The sequence below is a fragment of the Crotalus tigris genome, unplaced genomic scaffold, assembly GCF_016545835.1.
Source record: "Crotalus tigris isolate CLP2741 ecotype Arizona unplaced genomic scaffold, ASM1654583v1 scf7180000018544.1747854, whole genome shotgun sequence".
NCBI lineage: Eukaryota > Metazoa > Chordata > Lepidosauria > Squamata > Viperidae > Crotalus > Crotalus tigris.
Genome location: NW_024097068.1, coordinates 807,099 through 824,033, shown reverse-complemented (window position 1 = coordinate 824,033; position 16,935 = coordinate 807,099). Strand labels below are relative to the sequence as shown.

At 36.8% G+C, this 16,935-nt stretch overlaps 1 protein-coding gene across 1 annotated transcript; it reads left to right on the top strand.

Annotated features, from left to right (window-relative positions):
- The first annotated feature begins 2,731 nt into the window (after positions 1-2,731).
- LOC120312797 (keratin, type I cytoskeletal 19-like) lies at positions 2,732-16,570 on the top strand. The gene is made up of 8 exons (XM_039353990.1): positions 2,732-3,202; positions 6,765-6,847; positions 8,899-9,055; positions 10,831-10,992; positions 11,638-11,763; positions 13,155-13,375; positions 13,934-13,977; positions 15,089-16,570. The coding sequence occupies exons 1-8, from the start codon at positions 2,786-2,788 to the stop codon at positions 15,184-15,186; spliced, it is 1,308 nt and encodes a 435-aa protein (XP_039209924.1). The 5' UTR covers positions 2,732-2,785; the 3' UTR covers positions 15,187-16,570.
- The last annotated feature ends 365 nt before the right edge of the window (positions 16,571-16,935 follow it).

The following is a 16,935-nucleotide window of genomic DNA, read 5'->3' as shown; positions in this document are numbered from 1 at the left end:
AGTGATCTCATTAGCGCAGGACAATGTCACCATCATAAATATGAGTCAGTTACCAAGTGCCCAAATTTTGACCACATGAACGTGGGGATGCTGCAACAGTTGTAAGTATGAAGAACAGCCATAAGTCACTGTCATAAGTTTTTTCAGTCCACTGTAACTTCAAACAGTCACTAAATGAACTGTTGTAAGTCAAGGACTAGCTGTAGAAGAGATGAAATCCAACTTCTGCTCTCCAGATAATACTTCACATTTTCCTTTCAGCTCTTTTAAAGAGTGGACTTCAGTGCCTAGAATTCCTCAGCCAGCATGTTTTATGATATGTGGACAGCATGTCAGATGGGGAATTCTGAGAATTGTTCATATTTTTTTACAGTTTCTGAGGTTGAGAAATACTGCCCTAGACTATGAGAGAGAGGGAAGAAAAAATAACAGGCAGACTAGCAAGATTCTGTTACTATAGCCTGTGTCAATAAACTATAGTTCTAGCCTTCCTGTGTATCAGTTTCGTGGTCTGCCCCTACCTGATATCAATCAATCAATCTCAAGTCTGGCAGTGGCCCTAAAGGAAAGCAAAGAAAGGGAGTATTTAGCAATAACAATAGCTCTTAGACTTCTATACCACTCCACAGTTCTTTACAGAACTCTCTAAGAGGTTTATAGAGGTTGGGTCCTCATTTTACCAGCCTTGAAAGGATGGGAGGCTGAGTCAATCCTGAGCAGTCAGGATCGAATTCCTGGCAGTAGTAGGCAGAGTCAGCCTGCAATACTGCATTCTAACCACTGCGCCATCATGATTTAAACAATTGCATCCAAAGGCAATTTTTCAATAGAACAGGAACTCCCTGATTTTGACTAATCCCTCTTTTCCCACTGCAGTTATTCTGGGAACTGAAGAATTTTATGGAACACTGTAGATATTCCATAAAATTCTCAGAATCACTAAACTATATCTTTCAAAGAACCTGGAGTACTGGGGAACTACCAGAGGACTGGAAAAGAGCTGATGTAGTTCCCATCTTCAAAAAAGGGAAAAAAATGGATCCAGGAAACTACAGACCTATCAGCCTGGCCTCAATACCTGAGAAGATTCTGGAAAAGATAATCAAATAATGAATCAGTGAACACCTAGAGGCAAACAAAGTCATTACCAAAAGCCAACATGGGTTTGTCAAAAATAGATCATGCCAGACAAATCTTATTGCATTCTTTGACCAAGTGACAAAATTAGTGGACCAGAGGAATGCTGTGGATATAATTTACTTGGACTTCAGTAAGGCATTTGATAAAGTAGACCACAATCTACTACTTGATAACATAGAAAAATGTGGGTTAGACAGCATCACCACCAAATGGATTCATCGCTGGCTGACTGGCCGTACTCAGCATATGGTCCTCAATGGAACTGCATTTACATGGAGGGAAGTGTGTAGTGGGGTGCCCCAGGGCTTTGTTCTGGGCCCAGTGCTCCAACATCTTCATCAATGATTTGGACGAGGGGATAGATGGGGAATCATCAAATTTGCAGATGACACCAAGCTGGCAGGAATAGCCAACACTCCAGAAGATAGGCTTAAGATACAGAAGGATCTTGACTTGAATATTGGGTGCTATCTAACAAAATGAAATTCAATGGTGAAACAAGTAAGGTTCTACATTTAGGCAAGAAAAACCAAATGTACAGATATAGGATAAGTGGTACCTTGCTCAATAGTAGTAACTATGAGAGGGATCTTGGAGTCCTAGTGGGATAATCACTTAAATATGAGCCAGCAGTTGCCGAAAAAGCCAACACAGTGTTAGGCTGCTTTAACAGAGGGATAGAATCAAGATCATGTGAAGTGTTAATACCACTTTACAATGCCTTGGTAAGGCCACATTTGGAATACTGCATCCAGTTTTGGTCACCACAATATAAAAAAAATACTGAGACTCTAGAAAGAGTACAGAGAAGAGCAACAAAGATGATCATGGGACTGGAGGTTAAAACATATAAGGAATGGTTGCTGGAATTGGATATGTCTAGTTTAATGAAGAGGTGTCACTAGGGGTGACATGGCAATACTTTTTAAATATTTTCTAGGAATGGGAGAAATTTATATTAGTTACCATATTTGCTCATTTTTGTTCATTTTCCCTATATATAGTAAATGTGAATAGATTGGTAATACTGTACCAAATTGGATTAATTATGGAGCTTTTCAATGATCCACAAAATTTTATCCTCATGAAAAGTTTTTTTGTCCAACTTACCTTTCTTCTACTTACTGACAATTGCCTTACATCCAATAAGATGGATTCACTACTACGGAAGATTCAGAAGATTCACTATTTCTACTCCTATGGACGATATGTGAAAATTAAGGATGGAGCTAGGCAGAAATTCAAGGCAAACTTTATTTAAATAGATATATGAGTATAAACTTTAGCCTTCCTATTGACATTTTCCTTAGTTTGTCCTGAGGGAGAGATCCCATTACACAAATTATGGCAGGCTTAAGGGAAAATACTGTATATGAAATAATCACAAAGAAATACTGATCTTCTTTGGACTTTGGACTGAAGCACAAAGGTTGATTAAATGTGTCTTTTATTGCCAAGCCACAGGATGGAATAAAGTAGTAACAGTGCCAATTTCCCCTAATTGTTATCAAAAAAGGCGGAGTTCAGCCCTGTTAACCCTCCCTTTTACACCCAAATAAAAAGGTCCAAAACTGCCCTATGCAACATTTTCTCCCGCAAAAGTGCTTTAGATATTTTGTTCTTTAAACATATATACATACTACCAATGGCTCGATCTGGCAGTGTCAACTTAAAAAATGTCTTTTTCGAAAGCAGTGGATCATCTGTTCCCAGTTCTATCTCTAGATTATCATCCATAAAAAAATACCGAACACCCAGTGTCCATGGAGGAGCAGGTGGCTCTGGTACCCGAATTTCCTTTGGCAGTAGCTACAGCAATACCCTTGGCAGTAATTTGCTACGCAGCACTTCCATAAATGAGCTGCTGCTTACAAGCAATGAAAAAACTACTATGCAGAATTTGAATGACCGTTTGGCCGCATACCTGGAAAAGGTGCGCTCCTTAGAAACTTCAAACTCTGTTTTTGAAAAGCAGATACGGGAGTGGTATGAAAAGAGTTCCCCTATTGCTAAGCAAGACTATAGTGCCTACTTTAAAGTAATCAGAGAACTTCAAGATAAGGTAAGATTCTCTTTCATATCTGAATAGTTTACTGCATGAGGCAGTTAAGAGTAGACAATGTATTGTTTCTAAAGGGAACTTATGTTGAAGCCTGATCGAGGATATGTCATGGTTACATCATCAATAAAATCATTTTCTGCTAACAATAAAGTTGCAGAATGTTTATGAAGGTATTATAAGAGCCTTTTTGTAACTGAATACTGTAAGGTGTCAGATATCTACGAATTGTGCAGGAAAAAGAAAAAGGGAGGTAGAGGCTCTAGCACACTAATCGTTGCATGTCTAGTTACCCTAGGGCTAGTATGGCAAGTATCAAACTTTTTATTTTCTAATTATCTGGCATTATAGCCATCTTACATTCTTTCCAAAGATGTTGAACTACTGAAAGGTGGGTGAGGGTATTTACCAGGTTAGCAACCATTCCATTCTTGGTTGCTATCTATCAACCTTGACATATAACCATTTTGCATGCTTGCTTGCTTTGTGGCCCATCCAGACATTATTTCCAGACTATTGGATTTTTTTTTAGTGTTACCTTTTCTTCAAATGGCAATTGGCAGTGCCAACCAATCAGTGGGTTGGCAAGAACATTCTTGGAGAGATGCTGTAATTTTTTTTGCCAATGAGAAAATATTGATATGAAAAAATGAAATAATTAGCAATAATTAAAATGTATTAGGATAACAAAAATAATGCCAGGAACTCATAGTAAGTATCACTTGTTTATTCAACAGGCAATAATAAATATTCCATTATAATCAAATAAGAGTGAAACTAGTATTACAATGCTAGTTACCAGCTGCAATTAAACTCTGCAAAACATTTATTTATTTAATTTTTACTTAAATTTTTTTATAGCTACCCATCTTTCAGCCAACTCTGCATGCCTCCCAATCAAAGATTAAAATATAAAATCATTTTAAAAACTATAAAATACAACCAGTTAAAAAATTTAAAACATTTAAAACCTGGCACCAATCCATTATAATGTGCCATTAACTAATCTTCTCCCAGGACTTGGGGGTAAAGCCAGGTCTTTAAAGCCTTGCAAAGGGCTAAAAGACTAGGGGGGCTGCTAAATTTCAGGAAGAAGATGTTTGACAGGGCAGGGGCTGCCATGGAAAAGCCATATTTCCTATTTCCCATTAGATGACTTTTTTTCAGGGGGGGGGAAGGAAGCAGGTGTTTGTCAATGCTCACAATATTACTGAACAAGAAAAACATTCTTGATCCAGGATGGCATCATATAATAACATAGCACTATTTAAAATGCAATGTGGGAGCAATTTTTATTTCACTACTTCAGCATTTCTAAATATATGTAGCCACATAACTAGGTCAATATCCGGAGTGAGAAATGTTGGAAACTGGTGTATCATTTCAGAAACTCATACAGTTCCTTGTATAATCCTGCATATATTAATTTCAGAGCAAATACCATATATGTTATTGTCTACCATAATTGTTCTATTATGATAGTACTTCCAGGACACTTATTCTCATTTTTCTTTTCACACATCCAATTGTTTTGAAAGTCCAAGTGATGAGAAATGCCTTATGTGTGAGATTTTTAATTAATTCGTTATACTTTTCTTGTAACCATTCTGCAGCTATTCTAATCTCTTTCATGACATTATATTCAAGTCATCATCATCATCATTTTAGCCATTGTCTATCCACTGCAGAATGAAGGCTGCTTCCGCATGTTTTTAACCAATATAGTCCTGAGCTTTCTTTTGCCCATTGGGCCTGCAAAACTTGCTGATGTTGTTGATCCATCTTGTTTTAGGTCTCTTTTGTGGACTCTTTTTATCAAGTGGGATCCATTCTATGACTGCCTTGGTCCACTTGCCATCAGTTCTTCTTGCTATGTGACCAACCCATTTTCTTTTCCATTCTTTTACTCTCTTGATGATATTGTATACTTTCGTTTGTTCTCTAATCCATGTGCAGGTCTTTCTATCTGGTTGTAATCACAAGCATGTATCTTTCCATGGCTCTTTGCACCACTCGTAGTTTTTGACTTGATTGTGAGGTTAGTGATGTCTAGGTTTCACTGGCATAGATTAGAGCAGGTAGCACACACGGATCAAAAACTTTTCTCTTCAGGCATAGGGGAAGTTGTTCTTGAAAATTATGTTTAGCTTGCCAAATGCCTGCCAATCACATTTAATATGCCATTCAGTTTCTTTTATGGTATCACCTTCCATTGAGATCCGTTGACCAAGGTTCACATAGTGGTCTATTACATCTAGTTCTTTTTCAGATATAATTTTTTTCTTTCTTTGGTGAATTTATTAAACATAAACTAACTCTTTTTCATTTATTTGAATAATGAAATATTCAAATAAATAATAATATATTTATTAAACATAAACTAACTCTTATTTTTAAGCCAAATGGTTCTCCTGCTTTGGCAGGTCTTGTATGTGTCTTTGTATCTCTTAGTAAATCTATTGTAGGTCATTATCTAGGTGGTATTATTTACTCAAGTAATGGGAGAGGTAGTCTATATGTTACTACACTTTCTATAGCCTTGATAATCTTATCACTATTTGGAAAAACTAACTGAAATAAAAATCTGATTTGATCTTTAGCATAGGCACTCTTGCCCTTCTTTCAGCAAGGAATTCCTGTACAGGTGTTAAGACATAGAAAGTCAAGTTTATTTTAAATCTGCAGTTTAGTCATCTAGATCAAAAGATGTTTGAAATGAAAAAGAGATAGTGAATTAGAATTCAGTAGAAAGTTTCTAAAAAGCTACAGAAAAGATTTATTGCCAGAAAATAGGATAGGTAAAGCTGAAGCCTAAGCTGGGAGAACCAATCACCTCTGTTTCATCATTAGACTTTTTATCTTTTTGTTAGATTCTCCTATTTTATATAAATATTTTATAATATGAGTTACAAATTGCTTTGAGATTTTAAGTACTCAAATACTTATTCTTGTGATGATGGATGAATGGATGTTCCATTCTCAGGGATGATCCAAGACATTTTGCTAACACGAGGATGGCTAGATAGGGAATAACTAGTGCTACATACTACCAGAAATTTCTCAACTCCTGATTTACAGTTAATCAGAGTGGAATGGAGTATATAGGAGGGCATCCCAAATAAACATAATTTAAGAAATATTTCTTTCATTGACTGTAAAATATGTGGGTACTATCAAAGGCTTTGCTTCGATGATGATTTTTATTTTATATATAGGCAACAAATAGTCTAGCTTCGTATCTCTTAAGCTAAAGCCTTCAAGTGCAGTGGAAAATATGTTCCATTGCCAATATATATGGAATTAACAGTCAAGTAATAGTTCATCTTCAGGAGAATGATATTTAAGGAAACTTCTAAATATTTCCAAATGAATGCCCAAATACTCAACTGAAAAGGAAACTCCTGTCTTTTAGATAAAGCCTGAAAACCAGTTGAAAAAGTGGCTTTCTTGAATACTTATAGTATTCAAGTTTTTTTTCAAAATATTAAGCTTCTAGTTAATTATCCTATAGACCCAAACCAAAAGAATAATGCCTTGCTTTTTCTTATATTTTATTCTTTCTCAGATTACGGAAGCCCGAGAAGATAACACCAGGATCATACTGCAAATTGACAATTCCAAGTTGGCTGCTGATGATTTCAGAGTAAAGTATGTATTCTAAAAATATAGAAAGAAATCAAAATCTTCAGCATGATTTAATTACCAAATATATTCATAGAGAGAAGGAAGGTATGTTTAATATAAAAACTTTAAATAGTGTCCCACTGAAAGAATGATGGATTTTAATCATAGTGAATTATGCTGATATCCCAAAACTATTTTTTTCTCAACCCAACAACAACCAGTGAGTTTTAGTATGTATTATCTGCTGAACCATCAATGCCAATATTGATGGTTATGCCAGTAGCATAATGAAATGACCAACAAAAGGACAAGATGGCCTTGACCGTATTAGTCATTTTGTGCTACCAGGGGCATATCTATTCTATTTACTGTTTACCCCTCTCTCTTTTTTCTAGGAGAGAAGGAATAGGGCATAGTTGCCAGCTGCCATTGTATCTGGCAATGTTCCAAACATGCAGTAAAGCTGGAGTGTAATTTTAGAGAGAACTATTTCTCCCACTTTATCAGGCAGTTCTTCCCCCCCCCCCCCGCCCCCAAGATCCTCAGCTGTTTAGCAGGCTTCTACTAACAGTAGGTTACCGGTGCTCAAAATAAGGTTTCCAAACAGCTGGTCCATAGTTTCCAGAAAATGGCAGGTTTGAAAGAGCCAGGCTTTCCTAATTTTCCATGAACTCCAGTAATTAAGTGATGTGTGGGTAGACGAGGGTTTTGACAGATGGCTAAACTTACAGGTCTAGCCATCTGATGAAATCATCTTTCAATCACAGTAGGAATAGGGTCAATAGGCGATGTCCTACTAGTTGGTAATATTTATTAAAATAAAGGGTAACAAAGCCCAAAGGTTTAAACCAGTGGGGTTTTTTTCAAACTTGGTAATTTTAAGATGTATGAACTTCAATCTCTAGAATCCCCCAGAAGCATACTGGCTGGGAAATTGAAGAATATACATTTTAAATTGCCAGTTACCAATTGATACTAACTGGTACCAAATAAACCAATTACTTTGTTTAATAAGTGCAGTACAATACAAATTGGGTCATCATCATTCAGCAGAATGTCAGAATAGACAGGATAAGAAGCAACAGCGGAAGTAGCAGATTGTAATCAGTATAGTTTCTGCCTCTTCAAGTAAGTCATGGGGAAAGAGCCTTCAGTGAGTAGTGTGGAAGGATAAAGTACCCCAAGCCAATCAGTTTATTTTTTTTCAGATCCAAATCATGTCCTTCTAGTATGACTTCAAAATAAAAGTAGTTTTGCAAGCTTTGCTATCTCTGCCCAAAATGTGCCATAGTGTATTCTCAGAATTTTTATCTCTGTATCTCCTATGTTAAGAGATGCCACAAAATTTGACTTCTAGACTTTTTAAAATATATCTGAAATGCTGAAGAGTTGATGTGCTTAAAGAGCAATCTAAAGAAAACACATTATAACATATTTGACCAATGCTGCCTTTCAGCAGACTACATCTAGATATTTCCAAGGGAATAGTCCAAGGTTAAAAAAATATATATGCTTCTGAATTGGGTTTTTTTTTCCTTTCTTTTTCTTTTCTTTTTTTCTTTTTTGTATTTTGCTCAAAATAGCTTTGGGAAAAAAACTACAAAGCATTCAAAATTGAATTCACACTGAAATAAAGCTTTCTTTAAACAGATTAAATTACACCATAAGTAAAACATCTACAGGGTTGATCAACAACATCACAATGGCATGTGAGAGTATGTGATTGTTGTTTAAAGGAACAGGGCTTTAACCACCCAGTCACACCCTCCATTTTAATGTTATTGACTGCTGTTGCTGCTGAAGCCCATGACCAAAACTTAGTAACAATTCCAACAATATATTTGTGACGCCTTAACACTTAGAAAATGATTACAAAATTAAACAGTCTTGTAAAAAGAGTTTCTCTTCAGAAAGTAACAATTGTTTGGAAGGATCTACTCCAAAGACATCAGAAAGCAGAATTTGAAATGAAATTATTATTAAGCTGATCATATGTAAAAATGATGGAAGTGGTGAAGAAATGGATTATTTTGCAATAATCCTAACTTGTTACATATTTTTCTAAAAATAAATAGATATGAAACTGAGTTGGGCCTGCGACTAAATGTGGAAAATGACATCACAGGATTACAGGGACTAATTGATGACCTCACACTAGTTAGGACTGATTTGGAGCAACAGATTGAAAGTCTAAAAGAAGAATTGGCTTACCTCAGGAAACAACATGATGAGGTAAGAAAATATCACCAACTGAATCAAAGACTTATGAATGTTCCTCCTACAGCATGGGTATTAAACTCGCTGCGTCACGTAACGTGTTGCAATGTGTTGTATTGCTGGAGCTGGGGTGGGCGCGGCCTCCACATGATGCAATCAGTCCAAGAGCCGGCAGTCCACGGGCCGGCACCCCTGTCCTATAGTTTGTTTTTACAACTATTGATCTATAGAAGCTACAGATTTCTTTGTTTTAACACATATGGTAGAATTAAGCCAGGAAAACACACACACACACACACAGAGAGAGAGAGAGAGAGAGAGAACTATGTTAGTCAGAATCACCACAGAACACCATTTCGTGCATGAGGACTTTCAGATGTGACTGCAGAAATCCAGATAATTAAATCAAGATGAGAGCAGAAGGAAATAAATACTCTAACTTTTTACTGTGAGCTAATTATTATCTAGCAGCCCAGAATAGTTTAGTATATTGGGCTATATGGCCCAGTGAATGAAGAAGTGAATTAGACTATACAGCCTAGTGAATGAAGAAGGGTTATAGAATTGATAGCTTTTGTAGGCCACAGGAAAAATATTGGGAAAAACAACAGTATTTAGCCATCAGAAGTGTTATGTCTCACAATAATGGGGTATTTATTGACTGAGACCTACAGTAAGTGACCTTTGGCTTTCCTCAGCTAGCTTATTCATGGAATAACTCTGAATGTACTAACTCTACATTTCCAAGCCTTGCCTCATGGCTAAGGTGACCAACTTTTTTACAATGAAAAGGAGGATACAAATAAATTGAAGAAAAAAATATTGTAAATAAAAGAAACATTTTATTCATTGCAACAATAATACAGACAACTTACATGTGCAAAGTCTGCCAGCCGGGTGTTTTGGTGCGCTCAGCAGGAATTCCTATTGGCTTTCGAAAGCCAATAGTGGGAGTAGTACAGCTCATGCAAAAGTTGAAAAAAAAAATCAAAAAAAGGTGTCGGGACGCCGTTCTGAGCGTTCTATGAGGGGAAAAAAAAGCCCTGCAGATTAGTCTTCAAATATCAAAAAGGAGGACATGAAGGATGACACTTTTTGAGGGAGGACAGAACTTAAAAAAGGAGGACTGTCCTCCCTAAAGGAGGACGGTTGGTCACCTTACTCATGGCTCTTTTCATGGTTCTTTATCTTGGACTGAAATTATCTTCAAACAAAGCACATACAGGATTGAAAGCCCTTCCAAAAAAAGGACTGCTCTCTGTAAACTAGGATATTTTGTAACAGTGATCAACCCAGTGGTAGGATTCAGCCAGTTCCCAACACTTCGGCAGAACCAGTAGCTAATTTTTTGTTGCCCAGGCCCAGAATGGGCTTCCGGAAGCGGCATCACACAGAGAACCGGTTGTTCACATATTTGAATCCCAGCACTGGATTAACCTCCTTGTGTTTCTGAGACATCTTCAGTTTTCATCTTTCCCACCTAGTATGAGCAATGACCTATGATGGACAAGTTAAAGTTTCTGGAAATCAGCAGGTTCTGTAATCTGCTTTACATCTGCAATTCAATTACGGTTCTAATGTTTCTTTGTAATTTCATAATTTCTTTTAAACTGGCTATTGAGAGTTAGAAAGAATCTATTTCAATCCCAGTTTCTTTAGGAATTCTATGTGATGGTAGGATTGCTACTTAGCTAATAAGCCAAATTTATAGCTCAAGATACTTTAATGATAAGAATATATTTTTTGAATTGGCAATAGATTTAATTAATTGTTTTTGTAAACAATTATAGGAAACAGCAAGATTACGTGGACAGCTGAGTGGGAATGTTTCTGTGGAGGTAGATGCTGCTCCAGGCATTGATCTAGCCCAAATGATGGAAAACATGCGTCAGCAATATGAAATCCTGGCTGAAAAGAACCGTCAAGAGGCTAAGGATCGGTTTGATAAACTGGTGATGCTTGTATATTTAATACTTTACAAACTACAGAAACTTTATTACAGTTTTGTTTGTGTTTCTTCCTGCAACTCATCTGTAAAACAAGCTTTTAATTGTTCACAAACTGGAAATCCAAGCTAAATTTCCCTGAAGCCTTATTAAGCACATTGGCCCCATGCAGAAAAATGCAGAGAGACTTCTTTATTTGGATCAACACATTTGAAATTCAAATACTTTTTAAAAATTTATGCAGCATTTTTCTTCAGATTTAAGGAATGGGTGGAAGAGGAAAAGTATGCCTGTGAACATAGTGTTTGTTTCTATCCATAGATATATTTTAGAATAAGGTTAGAATGATAATGTTGGAACTAAGGCATTTAAAATACTGAGTGTTATGAATTCTGATATAAACTAACCTGCTCTAATTCTAAAATACCCTTTTCAGTTCTTATAATCAGGTAGTAGTAGCAGCTGCAGTATTTATTATTTTTGTATTCCCTTAACTGTGCAGATATTAACAAGATACATTAGGATTTATCAGAAGTATCTCTCTATATCAATGGAAATATTTTAAACCTCTAATTAATCATCTAATATCTGCACACTGTACCATTTGCCTTTCATTCACTGAATGTTTTAAAAGTTTTCTTTGCACTTCAGATTGAACAATTGAATGAGGAAGTCACCACAACTACCTATCAACTTGAAACACACAGAAGTGAGATTACAGACCGGAGGAATACACTCCAAAGTTTGGAGATTGAACTCCAATCTCAATTGAGCTGGGTAAAGTCTGATAATTAAAGTACATAAAGTTGCTGATCCTTTACCTCTGAATTTAATGTAATGTGTAATTTTTAAAACATTCTCCCCAAGGCTCCATCGATGGGTGGAGGGCGAGGCTGGGCAGCGCGGAGTCCCAGCTGGGGCAGCTGCTTCCTTGCCCTCCTCTCCTTCTTCCTCCTGCTGCCCCCAGGTGGCTCGGTGGGTGCTGTACCCCCCGTGGCTCCATCAATGGGCAGAGGGCGAGGCCAGTCAGCGTGGAGTCCCAGTGGGGGTGGCGGCCAGGCCAGGGGCAGCAGGGACCCCCAACGATGCAGCCGTACTGCTGCCGCCACCAGAACCGCTGCCTCCCAGCCTGCTCCCCCTCCCCGCCCGTTTAGCTGAGGATGTGGCGGAGGCCGGGCTGGGGCCAGTGGGGACCCCTGATGATGCTGCCGTAAAAGAGAGAGAAACAGAGGAAAAGAGAGAAGAAAGAGAGAAAGAGAAAGGAAAGAGAGAGGAAGAGAAAGAGGGAGGAAACAGAAAGAGAGAGAGAGAGAGGAAAGAGAAAGAGAAAGAGAGGAAAGAGAGAAAGAGAGAGAGGAAAGAGAAAGAAAGAAAGAGGGGGAGAGGAAAGAGAAAAAGAGAGGAAAGAGGGAAAGAGAAAGGAAAGAGGAGAGAGAGAAGAGAGAGAGAGAGAGAAAAGAGAAAGAGAAGAGAGAGGAAAGAGAAAAAGAGAGGAAAGAGAAAAAAGGGAAAGAGAAAGAGAGAGAGATCAAAGAGAGAGGAAAGAGAGAAAGAAAAAGAGGGAGGAAAGAGAGAGAGAAAGAGGACAGAGAGAAAAAAGAGAGAGGAAAGAGAAAGAGAAAGATAGGAAAGAGAAAGAGAGAGGAAAGAGAAAAAGAGAAAGAGAGAGAGAAAGGGAGAGGAATAGCGCTTCTCCAACCAGGCTGGGTGGAGCCGGCGGAGCAGCTTTCCTGCCCCCCCTCCCTGGCCAGCTGGATGGGGCGTTGGGGGTCACCACAACATGAGGAACTGTATTAAAGGATCGCGGCATTAGGAAGGTTGAGAACCACTGTACTAAGTAATATGTGATAGTGATAGGAAATATGAAATATAAACAAACACACAAATTTGATCAGGTTTAGCTATATACTGATTTTAATAAGATTAAATAGCCTTTGAGACTGAGGGTAAGGCTTCTTATATTGATCAAAGAAACAAGAGTCTCATTCTTTTACAATTTTTATCAAAACTAATAGCATTGTTAAATCATGAGCATGTACAGATGCTGAGCAGGTAGAGAGAAGCAAATTTTAATGAAAATTTTCACAAATTGACACCCTTCACTCTGGAGGCCAAATTCTAGTTAGTGCCAGTATCTATCCCACTATATATCTGATCTATTCCTCTAGAAAACTGAACGAGAGAATGCAATGGCAGAAATTGAAGCTCATTACAGAACTATATTGGCTCAAATTCAAATGGCCATTGGAAACATTGAGGCCCAACTAATGCAGCTGCGAAGTGACATGGAGCAACAGAGTATGGAATACAGCATCCTCTTGGACATTAAAGTCAAGCTAGAAGCAGAGATTTCCACTTATCGTCGTCTCCTGGAAGGGGAGGATTGGAGGTAAATAATTCAGATCAGAGAAATATAGATGGGAAAGTTAGCAGAAAACCGTTACCTAGTGAAAAGGATGCTATAAAGAAAATGGGTAAAACTGGTTTTACAAACCAATATACAATTTGCTAGAAAATGATGCTAGATAATTTTTTTAGGGGGTGGGGAGTCACATTTTTATGATGACTGAAGAAACTCATATAGCTCATCTCCAAAACAAATATCGTGCATTTTGATTTGTTGAAAGACATTTGCTCTGTCCAAAGTCACAGGCCCGTGTTTCTCAACCTGTGGAATTCTGAGAGTTCACGTCCATGTATCTTCAAGTTGCCAAGGTTGAGAAACTATCCTAGGCAAATGGAAATGAAGAACTAACACTTAACAAATATTATGTCATTTAATTCCTTTAAATGGCCATTGCTGAATCAATGCCCACTTGATCCATGCTGTAAGGCTCAGACATTTTGGGAGCTGTAATCCAAGATAGCCGAACACCACCTTAAAGGGTTTATAAAGGCTACCTTAAAATGAAACCGGGAGACTGACAATACACTTTTTTTTTAATAGAATGATTGCTTCAGATTTAGAGACGAGCAAAGAAGCTGAAAAAGGTAAGGGCATGTTCCCAACCCTTTCCTCACTGAAGGATTCACCACTTTTGTGTTTTTTCCATTGAAGATACTATTTCACTGGAAGGAATAATACTCTTTTATGGGGTGCCTGATCTATGAAAAAATGTAGCATAAAGCCTAAAATAATATCATACTAAGGATAAAAAATAAAAAGAAACATCAATCTGTTTATGTGACCAGTCAAATCATCTGAGCACTGAAATGTGGAGGTATCAAAGTGACATTAGATCATTCTTCTCTTGATAAGAAATGGAGCATACATACGTAGCTTCCAGAAAGCTATAATGTAAATTTTAAAATATGTGTATGTCAATTCCAAGAATTCCCCAGTTGGGGTGCTGGCTAGGAAATTCTGGGAATTGAAGTCCATGCATTTTAAAGTTGCTAAGATTGAGAAACACTATTCTAGAGGTAGGCTATTCCGGCTGATATTTATCTATCTCATTTATATAGCTTCTCATCTCACAAACAAGTGTACGTCAAAACTAATTTTGGCATGTTCCTGGGAAACAGATGTCTGCAGTAGATGAGCTTTTTTTTTCAATTCTCCACATTAAAAAAAATTGGGGAGGGAAAAAAGGGATATATAAAAGAAAAGATTTGTAGCTCAGGGTTGAACTGGGTTAAATAGGGCTGAACAAAGACAGGCACAATTTCCATTCCTAGAAGCCCTGGACATCCAGGCTGACCTTGTAATCCAGAAACCCTCTTTTGGCTCATCAAGTTATAAGGCTAGGAAGCTGGGTTTCCCTTCTGGAGAAATGACCATGTCCAACCCCCAAGTTACCAGGTCCCTTTTGGGGCTCACCTCTCTGCTTGTAATTCCTTTCTCTGCCCTTGATCCCTTTGAATCTCAATCTTTATAGCTCTATATAGATTTAATAGATTTATATTTACATCTGTATTTAGCCATGAAAATTGTTGTTCAAGAGGCTCAGCTTTCATTTCCATTATATTCCAATCACAATATGATGTGACATTAACAGAAATCTTCAGAAGAACAAGTTAAAAATATGCTATATTAGTCATACCAGCAGGGATGCATATTATTGCTTATTGAATGACATAATTTTTCTGTCCTTATTTTCAGAAAAGAATAAAACTGTAAGGATCAAGACTGTGGTCGAAGAGATGGTGGATGGAAAAGTAATATCTTCCCATATTAATGAAAGAGAAGAGAAGATGTAGAGTCAGCCATGAAATAAATGGCATGTTATGTTTGTAATGACAAAAAGAAAGAAAAAATGATTTCAAAAATTGTCTTCCTGAAAGAGAAGAAAATTCTTTGCTGTCACTTTAAAATTATCATCCCCAATCCACTATTTTTCTAATTTCTACCATAAATGGAGGGCAAAAAAGGTTGATTTAGAAAGAGAAATCTGCTCTAAAAGAATGATTTCAAGCATGTTATTTATGCATAATTTCTTATTTTCTAATTCAGTTAAAAGAACAGAAAGCTCTTTGTTTCTTCACTGGTTGCATACTTGGGCACTTGTGTTAAAACCATTTGCCTCACTGAATGATGTCCTCAGTGTTTCCCTTGTGGCAAGGGATGGGCAGAGGTTTGAATTCATGATCTGCCCCAGACATTGGCAAACCCTCTCAGATATGCCCTTGAGCATGCCTAGCCCTGTCATACACAGCACTTAGCCACACATCTAATCCATGTCACTCCACACACATTGCTTTCTCCTTAGTTTCAAAAGTTAAGCATGACAAAAGGGAAGTCATGACATTTATCTTCCCAGCAAAGAAATAGTTTGCTATTACTGTATTCTTACTGCTCTAAATTCACTGGCTCCATGCCCCACCATGGCTAAGGCTGATTTCAAAGGGAAAATGGAAGATTTCACCTCACTATTCAAAAAGAGCTTCTGGGAGCTGCAGGCAGTCCATGGGCTGCAAATGGACCAGTCCTGTCTGAGGAAAAACATGGGTTGAGTGGTGGTAGAATTCTGTTAATTAATCACTCATGATTTATGTTTTCTTAATTTTTATGGAAATTTAGTGAAACTAATCAAAAGTTTGAATCTTCAAACTCAGATTTATTAATCAAAATAAGTTGCACCTTAAAACTGTTTCTAATCCAATTACTTAATCAGTCATTTAATTTAAAACTGTTATTCCTAAATCCTTGGTACTAAATAGATTATGGATTCTTTCTTAAAGTTAAATAAGAAAAAAAGGACTATTTTTAAAACATGATTCTATCTTTTTCTGTAAATGATGTAACCTTAGAAGCTTTTTGTTTGACCCTTTCTTCTTTCTACAATATATGATATTAAATTCTACAATGGAAACAAACATGTTTCAAAGTAGAATGATTATATTTTAATTTTAAAAAATCTGTAAATTGGAGAAGCATACCTTTATTTCATTAGCAAATTACAAGTCTGTTTACTTTGTGGGGACAGAGGAGATATATGCATAAGAATGTTAGGCCAATAAATATATTGGAAGTTAATAAACAGGGCTATTGTTTAAATAGAAAAGCAATTATGAATTACAAAAAGCACAATTTGCAAACATGATCTGTAGAAATCTTTCTTTTTAATTAAAGAAATGTTAAGTATGATGGAATCTTAAAATATTGATTTGACTTATTAGCTACATACTGACTGGTTTGGTAGATCATATTATCCTTGACTTAATATTTATATAAATACTAATCCATAATCCACTTTAGCCAAAGAAATAGAAGTAGGAGAAGGAATTTGGGGGGAAATGATCATATAATTCAGTAGTACTTGTAGAGAAATTGCGTGATGGCTAAGAGTCAATATCGACTTGATGGCACATAATCAAAGCTGAATTTCCTAAAATACATATCTTAAACTTTTAAAAATGGACTTTAATAAACTTATTGCTCTGATAAGTTTATTATCAGAAGTAATAAATGGAAAAGTTAATGGGAAAAGATGCTCAAAATGTATGAGA